Source organism: Centroberyx gerrardi, chromosome 12, assembly GCF_048128805.1.
Source record: "Centroberyx gerrardi isolate f3 chromosome 12, fCenGer3.hap1.cur.20231027, whole genome shotgun sequence".
NCBI classification, from domain to species: domain Eukaryota; kingdom Metazoa; phylum Chordata; class Actinopteri; order Beryciformes; family Berycidae; genus Centroberyx; species Centroberyx gerrardi.
The window spans coordinates 12,107,335-12,126,949 of NC_136008.1; the positions used below are offsets into that span (position 1 = coordinate 12,107,335).

General features: G+C 44.2%; 1 protein-coding gene across 1 annotated transcript; it reads left to right on the forward strand.

The window, feature by feature from the left end:
* Positions 1-10,394: 10,394 nt before the first annotated feature.
* Positions 10,395-16,538, forward strand: fam131bb (family with sequence similarity 131 member Bb). Its single transcript, XM_071908497.2, has 6 exons — positions 10,395-10,497; positions 12,466-12,690; positions 12,863-13,003; positions 14,392-14,711; positions 15,400-15,666; positions 15,834-16,538. The coding sequence occupies exons 1-6, from the start codon at positions 10,401-10,403 to the stop codon at positions 16,050-16,052; spliced, it is 1,269 nt and encodes a 422-aa protein (XP_071764598.1). The 5' UTR covers positions 10,395-10,400; the 3' UTR covers positions 16,053-16,538.
* Positions 16,539-19,615: the final 3,077 nt, after the last annotated feature.

Genomic DNA, 19,615 nt, shown 5'->3' on the forward strand with positions numbered 1-19,615 from the left:
TTTTATTCAAATGATTACAGAAGCTGAGCATTCAGTGAGACTGCTTACCTAATAGAACACTGTGAATGGTATGTTTTCTAATCAGCTGCAGTGGGGATGAGTATTGATGATACATCCAAGGTCTGTCTGTTCCATGTAGATACAGATTGTACATCTGATGTTTTTTCTGTAGTTTGCTAATGTTGTCCTAAGCAGAATGCCATACAATCTATTGGTATTCTTCAACATGAGCGGGTAAACAAGCAGTTATTGATGAAGTCTGGCCTTGGAGAAGAAGAAAGGCCTTCTTTGAGTCTGTGTTGCTGTTGTGAGCAGCAGCAGCAGCAGCATCAGCAGCAGTACTGCTGGTCTAGAGGCGTGGTTGTGTTTATCCTGGGTGAGAATGGCTTTAGTGTGCGCTATTGATCGGCCTTCTCAACTGCAGTCCATGCTGCCAACCAGAGATCAACAGGAGGAGCAGCAGGCAGGAGGATTGGATCTGTCTTTTGTTCGGGAGTAGCCCTGATGTGTCTGTCTGCCCTCTGGTAACACTATCTCTCCCAGCTCCATCATACCTAGGAGTGTCTTCAGTGTCCAGGGTTTGATATCTGTTTGTACCTACACACCACTACAGTTTGTTATCTATGCCTTGCAAAATCATGTAATACATCTGTGTACAGCAGGACGATGTAGTACATACTGGATAGTACGTATAGCGTCCTGCAGAAAACTGTACGTCACTTTGATTCTGACCTCATAAGTAATGTGACACCAAAGAAACTATATCCAACTTAGACCTTGCTCGCAGGGATCTATGGCCTCCCTTTAGTAGTAGTAGCATTAGAAGGCTTTATTATCCCCAGTAAGGAAATTGGTTTTCAGAGCAGCTTTACCTATAACATCAAGATGGCCTACATAACACTGATATCACTTGTTGTGAGAAGAGGTCTATTTGGTCTATCTATTTATTTAACCAGGTAGTCCCACTGAGAGCAAAAATGTCTTTTTGAAGAAAGACTTGGCCAAGAAAGCAGCATCATGCCAAGCATAAATGTTGCAGACACCAGTGTATGTGAGCAAAAACAAAATACAAATCAGACAATATGTGAGTGCAAACATCAACATGTTTATGAAGATAGTTGTACATAGGTGTGTGAGCTGATGTTTGTGGCATCCAAGCAGGCATGATGTCATACAGCCTGGTTAATTCAGACCCAGTTCATAAATTAAGTCTGACATAAATTGGTTGGGGTCAATTCTCTTTTAAATGAAGCAAGTGAGTGGATTTGCTTCAAAGTTTAAAACTGAAAAGCTTTTGCCATTAAAAGGTTCTTATATTCAATCCATGAAGAATTTATAGAAAATAAAGCCCTTATCATTATGGTATGAATGGCTGTTTCAATTTACATTTTGAACTGAGTGAATAGAAAAGGTACTGACCTCAACTCCTTTACATACGCTTAGCCCAGCCCCACCACTGTTCTTACTGCACACAGAAAAATAAAGGTGCGAACTGGAACTGAAAATGGTTCTTCGGAGTGATGCTATAGAAGAACCATTTCTGGTTCCACAAAGAACCTTTTAAGAACCTTTTACCACACATATTTTACCATACTTTACCTTTCTTTGGGATGTTAAAAGGTTCTTAATTCTTAGTTACTGGATAGTGGGGGATGGCATAAATGTGGAAAATAACCAAACCCCTCCATAGTATATATTGTGCAATTGCAAATGGCGCTATACAAGGTCAGATAAACAAAAACATAGTGCAGGTGTCTAAGAAAACAAGTGCAAAAATGGTTCTTTTATGGCATCACTCCAAAGAACCATTTTCAGTTCCAGTTCGCAACTTTATTTTTCTGTGTGCGGGTCAGGTGAAGAAAACAGACAGAAATATACATGAGATGTCTACATCCTTCACCCCATTAGACAGCAAAGGCATTGAACTCTGGTAGATGGGAGGTGCACATTCTTCTTCACCTGATCAGTGAGGAAAGGCATTGAGATCTGCTGCAGAACAACAAACAATATCCTTAGCCAGTGAATCAGCTTGTGTGCAGGACACAGGTTATTTATGCTCCTTTGAGAGCAGTTGTCTGCAGCTGCTAAACACAGCGTTAGCAATAATGTTACAGCACAATGGTGTTGATCATGTTACGAGATATGGCCCATCACTCTGCTAAATGTTACAAATTAGAATCGTAGTTCTGTACCCACTAACCAGGCCACACTATACCTGTGAGTGAGTTCATGCTGAAAACATTAATCACTGTATAAATTAGGGCATGCGGAATGAATATAACCGCTATGGTGGTTAAATTATAGACATGAATGTGGGACATTATGACAACTCTCACCTGTTTGTGCGGCCTCTAGATAGACTCTCTCTCTCTCTCTCTCCCTCTATCTCTCTCTCCCTCTCCTTCTCTCTCTCTCCTTCTCTCTCTTTCTCTCTCTCTCCAAGTTGGGCAGGGTATAGTGCCTCTGCTGACACACCACTCAGTGAATAAGCACTATTAGCCAGTTCTGTACAGCCTGTGTGTGTGTGCATGTGTGTATGTACATGTTCATGCGCATGTCTTTGAATGAATTCTGTGTCTGTCTTTTACATTATTGTGGTTGTGCATGTGCATATGTGTGTATGTGTGTGTATAGTATAGGCACCACTGTACCTCAACACCTTGTCCCATTACCCTGTTGTCTTTGATACTGCATTATAGAGAGGAATTTCCTGACATGAAATTAAAAATGCTGACACAGTAAGAGGAATCGAACACCCCCGCTGCCCCACGCCTTTACACACATTCATACTCGGTCAATAACTGACACTATACTCTCATGTACCAGTTTCCAGTTTCTCATTTACCAGTTTTCAGAGTAGGAGGCTGATTGATTGGCTGCTGTCCGGATTGGCAAAGCCTTGTACGTATGAACACAGTCAAGGTGAATGGCACAGTGATGTACTACCTCAGAGACATGAATGTGGGACATGAATGGCATGATGACCCTTACCTGTGCAAGTGTGTATGTTAGTGTGTGTGTGTGTGTGTGCAGATGCTTGTACATCCTAGGACTCCAAGGTAGCAGAAGGTCTTTACTTGCAGATTTATGAGTGTGAGAGCCTGTCTGGCATATTTTCTAACGTGTACCTGGGTGCCAGGTTACAAGTCGTGATCATTATGGGAGAGAAATTGATTCTAAGTATATATGGTTGTGTGTGTGTACAGACCCTTATACGTATAATTGTGAGCATTTACGTGTGTGTGTGGCTGATTAGAAATGAGGGGCTCTGTGTGGGCACAGGATGGCAGGCATTTCAGTAAACACTGTGACTCAGACACAGAGTGAGTTATGAAATTGAAACATAATACTGTGAAAGAGAATTTTATCTTCACAATCTGATCTGTGTGTGTATGTGGGGGCGAGTGCGTGTGTGTACGCGTGCGTGGACGTGTGAATTTTTGTGCGTTTGTGTGACCAGCACTGATTGTCTCAGTGTTATCTGCAGCTTCTAACCACTTCAATACTGATAAAGGAAAAGGCCATGATCTCAAAGATGGGAAGTCATCTTTGAATATCAAAAAGCAAGAAAACAAAGATTTCCTGCATACAAAGTACTTTCCTTCTTACACTCAACAACTGGTTGATTTTCACCTCCTCCTTGGGTTGTCATCCCTACATCTAAACAGAATCGGATAACAGCATCTTTTCAGTCTGAGGTATAAACATTCATTATATATTTAGCAGGCCATTAGGATGTTTATGTGAGTGATCAGGTTTATGATGCTGGGCTGCAGCTGCCTGTGCCAAGACTCTACATGCTGTAGGTTTTTAGTTGCCACAGTTGGTGCACCGCTGCTGTAACCTACTTAGCCCGTATCAGTGATGCAAACCTGCACTAGATGAACAAGGCTGCCACATATAATGTCTAAATAGATTAATGAGGCATATCATCCCCTCCCATGACAGGAGTATGTAGGGTGGGACTGACATTTCACTAACTTCTATGGCAGTAACCGTAAAAATGTCTGTGCTCTTGTATGTATGGGTGTATGTGTGCGCTTGTGCATGTGTGTGGATTATGTCCGCAGACATACTTAACTCCCTTTCCCTTCACCAAACTCTCCCAACCATCTGGGCCCTGGTCCTCAGCTGTTTCCCTGCCAGACTGATGCTGAATAACCCGGCATCTGCACACATCGGCACTAGTAGGCTGCTATCCAAGCCGGTACCCCACCGTGGCAACCAGCCTTACTGCAGCTGTCACAGTAAACAAGCACCAAGCCCCCCGGTTGCCGTTATTGCTGCAGGGTATTGGGAGTAAAAAAGACAGATGACGCTCAAACGCTTCCCACTTCAGCGGGAGCCATCAAGCCACTACCGTCAGAGCTGGAGTTGACAGTGCAGCCGCTGCAGATCTTTGGTTGTTCGTTACGCACGGCCGCCCCGCTCCCTCTTTCTCCTGCGCTCTTCTATCTCCCCTCCCTTCCTCGCTCCTCGCTCTTTCTCCTCGACTGAGCCGAGCTCGGCTCCCCTATGACCGCAGGGGGGGTATCCAGCGCCGTACCGCTGTGTGTGCGGGGGAGGAGGGAGAGCGCCGGGGGAGGAAGAGCTGGCTCAGAGCTCTGGTCATGTGCTCTGTTGTTGTTGCTGTTTCCTCAAGGAGGGATCCTGCCTGCCTCCTCAGGAGCAGATTTACGCATTCACTTACTGTGCTGCTGTGAGTCCAAGAGCATCACCTACCCCAGCGCACAGATACAGGGTGTGCCGTGACCAAAGGAGCCATTGAGATGTTGGGTAATGGCTACTGGCCCATGATCCACAGAGACATTCTGGGAACTATAGCCTATAGATAAACAACTGTGATTAATCATAGCATGATACAGTCCATCCAAAACCCTTGTGGCCTACTTCACAAATAGCACATGCTTTGATGTCATTTCATGTAAGGCTGTTTACTGTGAAGCTCACAGACTCAGATAATATACATACAGCTACAAAGGTATGCTGGCTCAAGGCGACACTTCTATAATATATACTGTACATAACATTGTTTCTGGTCCATTGCTGTATAAAGACTGGAGGGCTTCCCTGTGGTAGTGAGTACTGCTGCAGTCTAGAGAACTCTTCAGCCATATTGTGATTCATATGGGGGAGAGTGACTGCTAATCTACTAATTGGCCAAATGAGGCTGCGGGATGGGGGGAAAGAGAGAGAGAGATGCAGAGGCAGTGTGTGTGTCCTTGTGTGCATGTGTGGCATGTGTTTGTTTGATGCTGTAGGCCCAACGTATGTGGGCGTACGTGTTCATGTATATGTTTGTGGGGTGGATTTTAAGCCCAGCAGATGGGGAAGAAATCTGGGACATTCTCTCCCCCCAGACAGAGGAAGAGACGTCTATCTGTGTAACTGATCGGTCTATATGTGTTCAGTATGTCTCACGCCACGTTCCACAGTGCCAAAAATCTAGCCTGCCAGACAAGCACAGTCCATTTGAGGTCACATAGAGTTCATCTGTAATAGTGAATGTGGCGCCATGAATATAGATGTGTCCATCCTCTCTGTAAATGGCATGTCCTGATGCAAAGTTACCTTTCTTTACTTCTATATCTAATGGAAAAAGATGGAACTGCAGAGGAACAGGGAATATGGTCAACGACTACAGTTGAGGCGCCCTTGAACATGGGGCTTAAAGGAAAAATCCACCCTAAAACACTTTAACACGGTTTAAAAAACGGCTATTGATGATGTACTGTGCATTCCTGAGTCCATTTTGTTGTTTGGTGGTCTATTTTTCTTTTTCTTGCGGAGAAGATATCGAGATATTTCCAGCACAGCTATAATTGAGTTTCACAGGAGAAAAAATGTCAACAGTCTAAAACATCAACAGTAGAAGTCAGATTTGGGTGTCAGTCCCTCAGAATCACACAGCGAGGGTTTCTTTGTATTTTGCACCAATGTTCAACAATCCCAAGTATGGAGAAATCCATCGTAGAAGAGGCAGAGATACAAATTTCTCCACTGACAACCTCAATAGACCATAATGCAATACTGCCACAAGACATTGTGTGTTTTGCGTAAGGGTCGTGACTCTCACTTTTTCTTGACTGGAAAAAACAGCCAGCGGCATCGCTATTGCTTTCTCCACCTAAAACTGGACTGAAGTGAGCTTGATATTAGATATTGGATATTCGGTGGATATTCGCTTTTTCACCTTTCAATAACTTGTAAAGTAAATAAGTAAAACCACACTGATGAATATATTTGTGATTACTGTTGGAAGAGGAAGAATAATTTACAACCACTGGTTTCAGTATTTGAGATGTTTTTCTTAGAAGCACATTCAAATTTCAGTTGCTCATTTCCCATATGAACTAGGTCTCGTAAGAAATATATTTTCTCAAATATTGAGGAGAAAAATGGTTGCAAATTATTCTTCCTCTTCCAGTACAAATATATTGATTAATGTGCTTTTATGTGTTTGCTTTACAAGTTTACAAGAAAATATGAATATCCAATATCAAGCTCAGACAACCCACAGCTAAAAGCAACAAGTTCCCTTCTCTGGAGGTTGTAGAAAGGCATTCTGGGAAACGTAGGAAATGAGAAGAGATATCTGAAGAAGAAGTGGACGAGGCAGGTTGAGGGAAAGTGGGTATACAAAAAGGTAAATTACGACATCACAAAATAACTCCTGGGATGCATTAAACATCACAGATTGATGATTTATAACAGCGTAAGAGTGTATTTGAGGGTGGAACTTTCCTTTAACCCTCATTTGCTCCTGTATGAGTTCCTCAGCGGCTGCCAAAAGAAGACTGTTGTACTGAGAAGCTCCCAGGTGCGAATGTATGTAACTGTATGAATGTGAAGCAGGATGGTGGTGAGTTGTGCTCAGCAAACCCATTCCTGGGTAAGTAAAAGGTTAAAAGGGGCCAATTTCTGGAATGAAACCCGTCCCTTGTCTCCCCCCCCTTGCAGTGATCTGATGCGACTGGATGGAGTTCAGAGGGAAGGGTAATATTTGAGAGCCCAACAGAGACAGAGTGGAGCTGATGTTTCTGAATCACTGGGTCAGTGGGTCAGAGACATCGCTGGACATTCAGAGAGGCAACAACTCTGTGTGTTTCTCACTGCTCCAGAGGAATAGCTCATCATCAGCCAATTGCAGCCGCCTAAACCTGATGGGCTCAGCAACACATGTGCACACGCACACACACACACACACTCACACACAGTGCTGATACAGGAGCGAACCCCCCTGAGAGTTACACACTGAGAGCACAGACCCTCTGATACCGAGAGCAGGCACCTAGAGACCGGTGCTGTATTTAAACTCCATTACGAGCGCAGTCTCTCTAATTAAACCAATGTTTTAATTAGGATTTGGACAGCCAGGAAAGAGGAGGGATAATAATATTCATTTATCCAACAGAGTGTATTTCAGGTGCTCTCCACCCTACCTCACATGTATGCAATGGCTTTGTGGATGATTTGCAACCGATTCTTCATAGTTCATTTATAAAGTGTTTGTAGATATCAGTTATATGTAGACTGGAGTCATTTTAGAGAGGATATTGTGGTTAGTGGGCCAAGGTGTTTCTGTGATTTGATTTGAGATTTGTGGTTTGCCACAGAGTTGAGTTATATGCAAATGATTAAAATTACTATTCCTCTCTCTCTCTCTCTCTCTCTCTCTCAGCGGCAGATGGCGTGCCAGTCCAGAAGGATGGGGAGCAGGTAAGTCTGAAATCAGTGTCTTCAGCCATCACTGTGGCACGCCCCCGTTTTGACCCCTAAAGGCTCCAACAGTGGAATGCTTGCCACTCCACTGGAGGAACCAACATGGCTGCCAATGTAAAACCAGTTTCACAGGCAGCTACTTGATGAGCCACTGCTATTGCAGCAGCTTACCTCAACTAGCTCCCTGCAAAGTGCCAGCGCTTATGCTCGTAGAGTAGCGAAGTAGCATACATCACGTCAATGTCAGTCGCTAAACTTCCACTACACTCAAGATGGCGGGGCGTAGCTGGAAGAATGACCAATCGCTGGTTCGGTTGGCTCGTTGCTGTTGCCACGACGTCTGCTGCTTGATGTCTGTCTGACAGAGTCACTGCTCAGTGCCGGACCGAAGTAAAACAGTAGAGGCATCACTCCCCCTCTCCAACTTCTCTCACACCATCCCTGTATCCTCCTCTCCGCTCCGCTCCTCTCCTCTCCTCTCCTCTCCTCTCCTCTCCTCTCCTCTCCTCTCCTCTCCTCTCCTCTCCTCTCCTCTCCTCTCCTCTCCTCTCCTCTCTCCTCTCCTCTCTTATCTTCTCAGGTTCTCTCCCCTCTCACTGCTGCTATACTGATCCCTAGCTCTAAACTGATCCCTCTGGGACAGGACACAGGAGAGGGAACCATTTTGGGCTAAAATGTAGAGAACTCCACCAAATGCACTGTGGACTGAATGCATCATTTATTTATGCAGTGTGCCCTGGTATGCCCTTCGTTGCTACGGGGGAAAACAGCTACACACATCAGTGTTGTCGGGGCTACTGGAGGGGATATTGGAAAAGCTGCTTCAAGGGGCTCCAGCTCCACCACTCTAGTGTGGTAAATCTCTCATCAAACCCACTGGTAGGGAGGGACGGGCAGACAGACAGAGAGAGAGAGAGAGAGAGAGAGAGAGGGAGAGGGAGAGGGAGAGGGAGTGAATAATAGAATTACAAGAAAGAGGAGTGAAGAAAAGGACGAGAAGAGGCTGATACAGATACACATGAGCCATCTGGGTCCATGCTGGGCATAGTTGATGGAGATAGTAGTTGCTACCATGGTAGTTGCTTTCTCATTACGCCTAGCATTAAATGATCTGTACTTTTCATTTTACAGTCTGTTGACATTGCAGAAACCCAAATATGTAAAAAGCTGACGTGGCTAGCATCATGACAGGCTGGCAGAAATACCAGTTAAAGGCTTACAGTTCTAAAAGAAATTAAAAAATACATGGTTGGAGTGGATATGTGGAAGGGAATCTACATGCGGGGGACAAGTGTGAATCTCTGCGAGGGAGTGTTTTTTCCACTTTAATTGATTTATTCATCTATTTTTGCTTAGCCCTGCCTGTGTATCTGTTAGGTGAGAATGTTTCAGCACAGCCAGTAGCCCACCAGTGTGTCCCTGCTCTAGTTAGTGTCAATCCAGCTGATAGAGAGAAATGGTGTGACAGAGGTTGCTGCTTATCTCCTCTGTCCCCAGCATCCACCTTTACACGCACACACACACACACACACACACAGACACATGCACACACACACACGCATACACGCATACGCGCATACACACACACATACGCACCACTCCCCTTCCTCCTGTTAGCCTCAGTCCCCTGTCTGTCTGTAGCATCAGATACTGTTCTAAACAGCACTGACATCTTTCTTTCTCTCTCTCTTTCTCTCTCTCTCTCTCGCTCTCTCTCTCACACACACACACACACACACACACGCACACACTTTTCCACTGGCTTATAGTGTTTCTGGCAGCAGATGTAACCAGAGAGGAGAGGAACCAGACTCATTCATCCATAGCATATTCACTCTGCTATACATAACTAAGCAAATATAAACTGATCCCTGTTTCAACCCCTCCCTCCTCCCTGTCATTCTGGCCCTTGACTCTTGTCTTCCTCGTTCCTGGAAAATCCTATGTATCTGTCTCTCCTCTTTCTCCCTCCTCCTCCTATTCCTTTCTTTTCCTCTGCATGTCCGATGTGCAATCTCCTTCTGTCACAATCTCTCTTTACCTCCCTCCTCTCCCTGTCCTCTCCCATTTTCCCCCATGCACGTCAATGTTCTCTCTATCGTTCCCCACTCTCTTACTCTTTCCCGCTCCTTCTTTCCCCATCCCTCTCTCCTCCTATTTTTCTTCCTCAGCATGGACGTTCAGAATTTTCATGGGAAGGAATCAATGTAAGTGTTGTGACATCATTCCTTCATCTACTACTTTTCTTTGTCTATCTATTTGTTTCTTTCACCTGTTTTGATTTAACCCACCCTTTGGTAATCAGCTCTTCTCCCCCTCACATCCCCCACCTCAACTTTACAGTCGATCTCTTTCGGTTATAGTAGTGGTGCACGGTAGTGAGCAGAATCAGAATCAGTTAATGTCTCTTATTGGTGCGGATCAAAAACTACGCAGTAATCTGGAAGCAGGTTTTGGGAGATGTAGATTTTTGGAGCTTCTTTCAGTGTTTTTTTCCTTCTCTTATCACATAACAAGTGTATTAACCCAACATCTACATCACTTCTCCTTTCCACTCACCCCTCTCTAACACACACTGTCTCGATGTCTTTGTGTGCCCTGGCGCACCTCCCATACTATCCTTTTCTCCACACTTTTTCCCTCCTCCATTCCTCTGTCTTCTCTCCCTCTAGCTGTCTATGGAAGACACCACGTCAATCCTGCCTCGGCTGAAGAGGAACTCTAATGCCTATGGGATCGGGGCTCTGGCTAAGTCGTCTCTGACAGGTGTGTCAGGTGTGTGTTTGTGCTGTAACTGGTAAACTGACCCCATGTTGGCTCCTGCCTCAGCGGGCGCTGGAGTCAGCATGGTACCCGAATGGGTTCCCCTGTTTCACTTCCTCTCCACACTGCGATAGCATTCGTCAATGGCTGCCCATGAGTCATTGATGGAATAGCAATGAATCCAATCACAAACCTGAGAAACACACTACCCACAGTGCATCATCATACAGCTTGTTGCTTTAAGAAAAGGTGAGTGGTGAGTGGGAGTTGTAGTTTTATTTGTTAAAGTGATTGTGAAACAGCGTCAAATTAGCCTTTGTGTGTCCTGAGTGTCCTGTCACTTCTGATTACAGTATTAGTATGGATGTGTTGAACCGTGTAATGTGCTGTGTAAACGGAGTTCAATGCAGCGCAGTGAAGGGCTTTTTTTTTAGAGCAGTGTTTTAGCTTTTAAACAGCTGTTGTGTGCAGCGCAGTTTATTTGAGTGCAGTGAAATTGCAGTGCAGTGCTATGGAGTGCAGTTGTCGCACTGTGCGATGTAGTACTGATTTGTCCTATAATGTATTCCTATAATTTATTCATAAACTTCATCTCCATACACCACCATCAGAGAGAATCAAATAACCAGGGATTTATGTATTAGTGCCATCATGTCTTGGTCACACGAAATATGGAGCAAAGCCATTATGCAAATATCAGCCAGTATCAGCTTCATAGCAGGAAATTATTTTTTTCTTTAAAAAAAGTATATTCTGCAGTGTCTGCATGAGTTAAGTTCTCAGTGAGGCAGCAAGGAGAAAGAGCGCAGTTTTCTGCTTACCCAGCGCAGCTTAGCAGAGGTGTGAAAGCTATCATGTCAACAAGCCAACCTCTCATTACTCATGCCACACAGCCACCTCACCCCAATTAACCTATTCTATCCCATGATGCACCTTTCCCAGACTAGACATATCCGTCCCCTCCCCTCTTCCCTGTAGCCTGTACAGGCAATGCCTCATTCTCATTAAATACATGTGTGTCACCTCCACAACCCTTGTCATTTAACTATTCTCGTAAGCCATGTTCATGAGGCCCCTCATTTAGCTACAGCCATCTGAACAGTACCAGTCGACCGATATGCGTTTTTGGTATTTTAGTACTGACGCTGGCGTGGCGATGTGCGATATCTTTAAATTTGACCGTTTACATGCCAAGAAAATAAAAAACAACAATTCTTCAAAGTTTATTCAGTGTTTTCCCCAGAATGTTTTTCTTAGCATCTGAAACAGTGGTAACAATGGTACATTAAACTCTCCATTGAAACCCAGGAAATACTGCTACTACTACTACTACTACTACTACTACTAATAACAATAATAATAATAATGATAATAATAATATATATATTCATGCATTCATGCATTAGAATAAATTACGGTCAAGAACCTCCCATAGACAACCAGTGTAGTATTGTTCAATTATACAATAAATATGTAATCAAACAAACAAGCATCATATCCATCATGTTTGAGGTGGACAACACTGACTGGCCTGTACCCAGTTTCTAATAAAAGGCCAATATTGCTCTGATATATTGCCAAACCGATATATCAGTCTCACCCTACTGGATACCCATATTTACACCGGCCTTCACAGCTCTGTGAATACTGGCACGACCAGACAGCTCTACACACTTGACATTAACACACCTATCTTGTTTCTGTCCTCCCACTTTCTTTCTATTCATCTACTCTGGATTCCCACCACTTGATCTCCTAACAACATGCCTGATGGTCGACTCTCTTCCTCCTCTCTCCTTGTCAAATTCTATATCCCTCAACTCTTCTGAATCACCTCTCTGTCACCCTCTCATCTTTCATTTCCTTAAATCAAATCCTTCCCCCTCCCATTCCTTCTCCGCCTCCTTTCCCTAATGCCACACCGCTCTTCTTTCCTTTTATCAACCTCACTCACTCCGTCCTCTCCTCTGTCCACCCTAGGGGTGAGCCGTTCCATGAAGGAAAGGGTGACAAAGCCCACAGCCATGGCCCAGGGCCGCGTAGCTCACATGATCGAATGGCAGAACTGGGGTATGCAGACGGTGGGTGCGGGGGGCGTTCCCCAGTCCCGCATCACCACCCAGGAGCGGGAAAAGGAGCGGCGGCTGGAGAACGACGCCTACAGTGACCTGAGCGACGGAGAGAAGGAGGCCCGCTTTACCGCAGGTCAGGGAGCCGCACAGTCGAGGCCAGGCGCTCCACAGGGCCTGTTAACATCATCAGCAAAATTATCTGCTGGTCATCTCGCTTGCTGGGAATGATGCCAGTTATCCAACCAATTAAGCATGATGCAAGTCCTGACAATGATTCTGACTTGTCCTTTGAATTCTGACCTCAGGTATCCTGCAGCAGTTTGCTATCTCTGAGGCAACGCTCCTGGCCTGGACGTCCATGGACGGAGAAAGCCTGCGGTCGGGGTCAAACCAGGGCAGTGTGGCCCATCTCAGCGAGGTCAACCAGGAGAGCATCACCAGCCGAGGTAAAGGAGAGGAGAGTCTCATAAACGTGAAGGCAAACAAAGGCTTAATGGTATTGAAATTGAATTAACAGCAGACTATAAGGAGATGCATTGTAAGTGATAAAGAGTAGTAATAATGGAATACATGGCCAGCTACCATTAAAACCATTAAACAACAGCTGTGTCAAGCATTAGTATTAGAGTAGGCATAAATAAGCAGGGCAAGCTGGAGAGTATTGCATGTGTCATTTTGCTTAGTAATGAGAACATCTTATTCCATCTCCTCTCCTCAGCTGGAGGGTTAACTGAGTATTCATTTCACATTTTCCAACAAGGCCTGTTGGAAGGTAAACCCAGGGATTGCATCTGTATAAATAGTAAATTCAGTCATTATTCCACATTACTGTTGTCCATACAAACTGTTCCTCCTCCTCATGGAGGTACAGACAAGTGAAACTATAATGAGTCCTGCATTGTGCTTTGTTGTTGCGAGATAAGAAATCTCCTTAAGGGTATGATGCTTCATTAAAGAATTTGCGTCAAATTATCTCATCATTTTTAAGTCAAATAAACTTTTAGCACAGGGCGAAAATGCTTGGCTGTGTTTACTCTTGGGCCCAATTTATGCCGTTCTCTTGAGAGTAAGAGGGAGCAGCACAAATCACGGCTGTGTCTGCATTATAATGTTTGACACAAGTGATGAATCGCTAGTGTAAGGTGTGCCAGTATGAAGTTGTCAGACCTTGTACACAGCTGTATCCAGTACATCTTGAAGAGTTTCTGTCAGATCACATATTCAGCAACTTGTTATGCTGGTGTCTGCTGGGAGTTTTGATTTAACCCCATGTTAACCCCGACCTCCTCTGCTCGACAGGCCAGAGCAAAGCCAAAATATAAACTAATTTACACCTCATTTATTTGCCTCCACTGCATAAAAAGTCTGCTATACCTCAAACGTTTACTCTTTCTAATGGTTAGAAGGTGATATTTTTCCCACTATATGATGACAGTTGAAACCAGATGACCCCAATGCAAATAAAGGTATAATTTACTCCTTAAACTCATATCATCATTGTCATAGACTAGAGTTATTGGTCATTAGATGCTAGATCTTAGACAGATCTAAGCTGTATAAGCTCAACTAAATCCTTAATGTATTGCCAGAGCAACACTGTTTTGTCTGGATTTAGTTCAAGCAAAATCCCAGGTTAAGTGATAAAGGAACTTGTTCTGGAATAGCAAACCATGGGAATATGAGCTTAGTATCAAGATTTCCTGAGGTACTTTTTCAGTCTATTTTGTTTCTTGCTATTGAAATATGACCGCGATCATACCTTCTTACTTTTACTATCAACCTTACCAACCTGATGAGCACTAACAACAGCTGCCGTGTTTTTCATCTTTTCCAGATCAGATATTGCACCACTCCTCAGCAGAGGTGTGGCCTCACACGTACGTCTCCCAGGGCCTCTACTGCCTCTCCTCCTCTGATGCATGGGAGCCAATCAACAACGAGCTCTCCGGTGTGGCGTCTCCCCCCGCTGGCTCCTATGTCATGGCTGGGACTGAGGGGTACGACGGGCAGGCGGCAGCTCACTACCTGTCGCAGCAGCAGCAACAGCAGCAGCAGTACAACCTGCAACAGCAAAGTCAGCTACAACAGCTGCAGCAGATCCAACAAATCCAGCACTACCAGCAACAGCAGCTCCTGCAGTATCAGCAACAACAGGTGACTGCATGCAGGCTGAGCAGGTGCTCAGGACAGAGCCGCTCAGTGAGAGCCGGGCTCTGTGTGTCTGTGGGTGCGACTGTGCATCTGTGAGGATGTACGCACAGGATTAGCCACAATGAGACGCTAGATGGCATTGAGATTGGGTGTGAGAGTGTGTGTATATTTACTTGCTCTAAACCACTCATGTCAATAATTCATGCCCCCTGAGCACCTTAAAAGTGTGAGTGCACTTATTCAGAATCAGGAGGGTGCGTCAAATCAGAAGTTTGGAGTAGAGAGATTGTGTCAAATCAATCTGTATAATATATTCTTTCAGATAGATCAAAAAAACATCTGTTACAGGTTTAACACTACAAGTTGCAGCCAGGATAGAATGATAGCCTCGATCTCATAGCTACATCAAAAAGAGCTACCTTGTCACCTCCTGTGTACACAGGAAAGCAGTATTGATCAATGGCATAGTCAGCGAGTGGCACATATTGTATTGCTTTCATGAAATATTTTCTTGGCAGCCGACACCAGGCTTTGCGTATTTTGATAAATATTGCTTGGTGTTGTGTGACCTCTTATATGGCAGTGTGTCACGGAAGATAGAGTCGAGCTGGAGAACAGGTAATGAGTGACAGATCTCCACACACTCCAGCTCTCAGTCTAACTCGTCACGGTCTCATCCTTCTCTTTCTAGTCCCTGGAGCACAGGCTGCACAGTGCCAACCACTCTTTGCAAGCCACGCCCAACAGCACCATCCACAGCCTGGTCCATCCCACTCACCCACCATTGGTTGACCTGTGGAATGCAGGGCAGACGGAGGCCTATCAGGCGGAGGCTGGTGGCTATATGGGTGTGGCAGCAGTGGTGGAGCCGAGCCTTGGTATTTCCTCTGGAGATGAGATGGTGGGAACAGAACACTCCCCGCTACTGGAGCAGCAGGAGGAAGAGGAGGAGATCAAGGTGAGGTAAACACAGGTGGCATGGTTATCGGAAGTACCTTAATATGTTTAGATGGCGAAATTATCAATTTGTGGTGTAAAGCTATTTCTAAACAGCTATGTAACAGAAGTTGACTGAACCTGCTGTGTGTGTGTGTGTGTGTGTTACGCCCCGTCTGTCCCGATCAGGAGGACGAGTTGACGCTGTGCATGGAGCCAGAGTCAGCCACGTTGACTCCGCCCACACAACAAGGGGATGCCTCCGGCGGCAGTAGTCCGGGGCAACCGCCGGCGGAGCCAATCACAGAGCGGAAGGCCTCAGACGTCACTTCCGGCTTTGTTCAGACACTACAGGAGAAGGAAGAGGAGGAGCAGGGGGGGTCAGCGGCTTCCATGGCAACCAACTGAGTACCCGGCTGTCATGAGACTCTTTACAGACTGACCACGGAGTCAGGAAGGAATGAGCATAATAATACAATATATATCTATTAATCTGTTCCTTTTCAGGTATCAACGACACAATTTTTTGGTTGCGAGATGAATTCTTGAGACTGGTGAGAAATGGAGGGAGATTTGGAAGCGGACTCACAATGAGACACGAGCTGATGCAACTGAGGACACCCATTTCTTTGTAAGCCTTACATCCCAAAGGTAAAGGAGGAGAGGAATGGAGTGAGGATGGAGAAACGGAAGAAAGGGCGGGAACGAGGAGGAGGAGCACCAACTGACCGTGACATTTGCATCAGGGAAATGAAACCACATGGAGATCAAGAGGAGGGGAATGGAAACATGCATGCTTTTTACGAAGACAAGCAACTCGACCCTGTCATTGTCTTATAATGATAATGAAAATCTATCATAAGAAAACATTATAATGATAACAATAATTTTCTAATAAAGCAAAAAAGAACAAGACAAAAATCTATGTATAAGTGTATGATAAGATATAACAAATCAGTTTTCCAATGGGAGAACTACTCTGTTTACAGCTATTACTCAACATATTAGATAGTGCTTAATCAAATTAATTTCCCCCTTACATTGAAGAGCAGCATCACTCACACAGTATACTTTAATACAGTCTTCACAATGGCAACCCAAAAGATTTCACATAATAAAAGTAATTAAGGTAGGCTCGAACAAAGATACTCTCATGATGCGACGCAAGACCAGATCATACCAGACTTACTGAACCTGAGACACGGAAATATCAGCATTTCAGTGAAATGCAGTTTAACCCTCTAAGATACATTATTCTATGATGCTGTGGCACCGGGATGCCCAAGGCACAAACCAGGGACAAGCCCGTCCTGTTGACTGCACACACACAGCACTGCACAGATAAGGATTGTACTGTAAGATAGTATGCTTCCTACTCTGTCTTTCTGTATGCATGTTTCTTCAGAGTACTATGGAGTACCTGTACTATACAGCACTGTATAGACTTTGCACTGAACCATAGTATCCTGGGCTGGGCCGCGGTGGGCCTGCGGTGGGCTTGACTGGCAAGTCTGTTTCACGGCGTGAATGACGGAGAAGACAGAGCTGTATAAGCGAATCTCTTTGCACTGATGCAATCCAACAGATCAGAGGTTGCCTTTGGACTGTTCAAGTTACCCGGTTCCCATTCTGAAAGCTTTTAGCACCACCGACAACCAAAACCGAGCCACTTAACAACGTGAACCCTCAGCTGCTTTATCATATAGTAGTTGTGATAAATTGAGGATGATAACCACTATGGAATGTACTGGAAGACAGATTGCAGTACATGATCTGAGGCTGTTTTCAAGCAGAGCGTTGTTTTGATGTCTCCTCATGCTACACATGGGACAGTATCAAACGGTTTTCTTAACATACAAAGATAAACAAGGGGTTCTTTCAAACATGGAGGAGGGAGCTGTTGAAAATGAGTACAGATTCACTGCTGGCTCACCTAGACCACCACTACACATACACACACACACACACACACACACACAGACATAAATATCTAAATTGTAACCAGCAATAGACAGGCAAGACACTGGCCTCCCAACAGACTAGTGGCAGCTCTGTCATATATAGATGTAAATAGTCTGAGTATATAAATCGCCTCTCTCACAGTCACAACTGTTCTAGTACAGTATGATTTGTTTATTTTTCTACACCTCTCAGTCCCACTTTGCTTTGGGATTGCGCTCAAGCTCGCAAATTAGGCCTGCATTTTTATTTGATGTCTACTACCACGCAATGGCAAATAGAGAACAGATAGAGGAATGTTTATGTTGTAAATAGAGCGATCACTCAAACTAGGAGGTATCGGGTTGTAAGGAGAGAATCCATCAGTGGGAAACAAAGTAACTCATTGGCCGGGGCTCACGGGGAAATTACACCCCGCGTGCCGTTCAATCAGTCAATCAGGGAATAGAATAGAACAGAAGAGTAGAACTGAACACTAGAACCGAATAGATCGGTGTCTTCCTGCTCATCGTGATTACTGTGATGCAGCTGCCTGGAGTGTGATAGTGATTATAATGATGTTTGAGTAAGCATGTGTTTCCTGGGGAAGAATGTGTGTTTTCCAGTGGAGGAGAGTTAGAGCAAAACGGAGACGATGAAGAGGAACTGTCTGTGCATGACTCACTGATGAACTTACTTCAACAAAAACAGCTATTTTCATCTTTCTCTGTTGGAGAACACCTTCTCCGCTCACTCTGATGATTGTGTGAGAAACTTTTAAGGTAAAAAAAAAAAAAAAAAAAGGTTTATTGACTTGAATGAATTTATTTACTGATCGCTTCTTTATGCAATGTTGGGACAATGTTTATTTTTCTACTGAATTGTTGAAATCCCCTCCAGTATAAGTGAGAATGTGTGCCATGGCTGTAAAGCAGTCTTGTTTTGGTCGGGTTTTGAGCACCTTTACACCCAGACAGACACCCTGGCTCTTCCACAGCATCACTATGTGAGGATATTTTGACAACTTGTTAAGAGACTAGAGACGGATAGCTCGGCAGCTACCATTCATACAAGATCCATCATCATTTTATTTTCATATTGTCACTTAAAGTACTGGGAACTGAATCCCTCCTGAATTGTTACCATTCTTCTTTGGGCTGCTGTTGCACCTCACCGTTAGTCTGGCAGATCGCAACAACAAGGTCAGAGGGCTCAAAACTGCAAACAGGATGTCTTTACACAATGGCACATGTTCATTTATTTATTGAACAATTATTTGGTGGGGAGGAATAACATGACAGCTTGTACAGAGTCTATAATTTAATGTAGGTACCAGCCCTTTTGGGAGCAGTATCTTTCTCTTGTTAACTTTATGAGTTGTTGGAGTCAAAATGTGATGTTGTGGCAAGACTATCACTTTACCATTGTTGGTGGTAACAACTGCTATGCTTATTTGGCTGATTTGGGCATATAATTCTGAGATTGCCTCAACTACTGTTTGCTTAAAAGAGAGATGTGTGTGGAGAGAAAACACACATGGACTTGATGGAACCAGGAAAGACACTGCTTCAATTCGGGTCATTTTATTGCTTTTTTGATGATCAAGATCTCAATGAATGAATAAACTAATAACAAGAAGCCAAATATATTTCTGTGGATGTTACGGTTTTACTGATCATGTCTTTGTTGATTGACTGATTTCCAGTTGAGTTCCTCTTTTGTATAAGTCTACTGCCATCTTTCAAGAGTCAACTTGTCTGCAGGCATGACGCTCAATCTGCTTCTGGTCTTCTGCCTTTCTCCCTCTGTTTCTCTTTTTCTCTCTTTCTATCTCTTTGTATCTGTTCTGTATATTTGTGTCTGTCTGTATGTCTGTCTGTCAGTGTACAGTAGTTGTCTGCTGTCTTGTTGGAAGAATCACTGCCTGAAAAAAAAAAAAAAAAAAAAATGCCTGAAGAATCTTACACATCGACCAAAGGGGATTTGAGGCAATCAGACATGTAACATAACTATATGATAAATTGGAAATGTGT

Coding starts and splice junctions, on each gene's coding strand:
- fam131bb (XM_071908497.2), top strand. CDS start 10,401: ATGGAAGACACCACGTCAATCCTGCCTCGGCTGAAGAGGAACTCTAAT. Junction 10,498..12,465: donor GTCTCTGACAGGTGTGTCAG/GTGTGTGTTTGT, acceptor TGTCCACCCTAG/GGGTGAGCCGTTCCATGAAG. Junction 12,691..12,862: donor GGAGGCCCGCTTTACCGCAG/GTCAGGGAGCCG, acceptor TTCTGACCTCAG/GTATCCTGCAGCAGTTTGCT.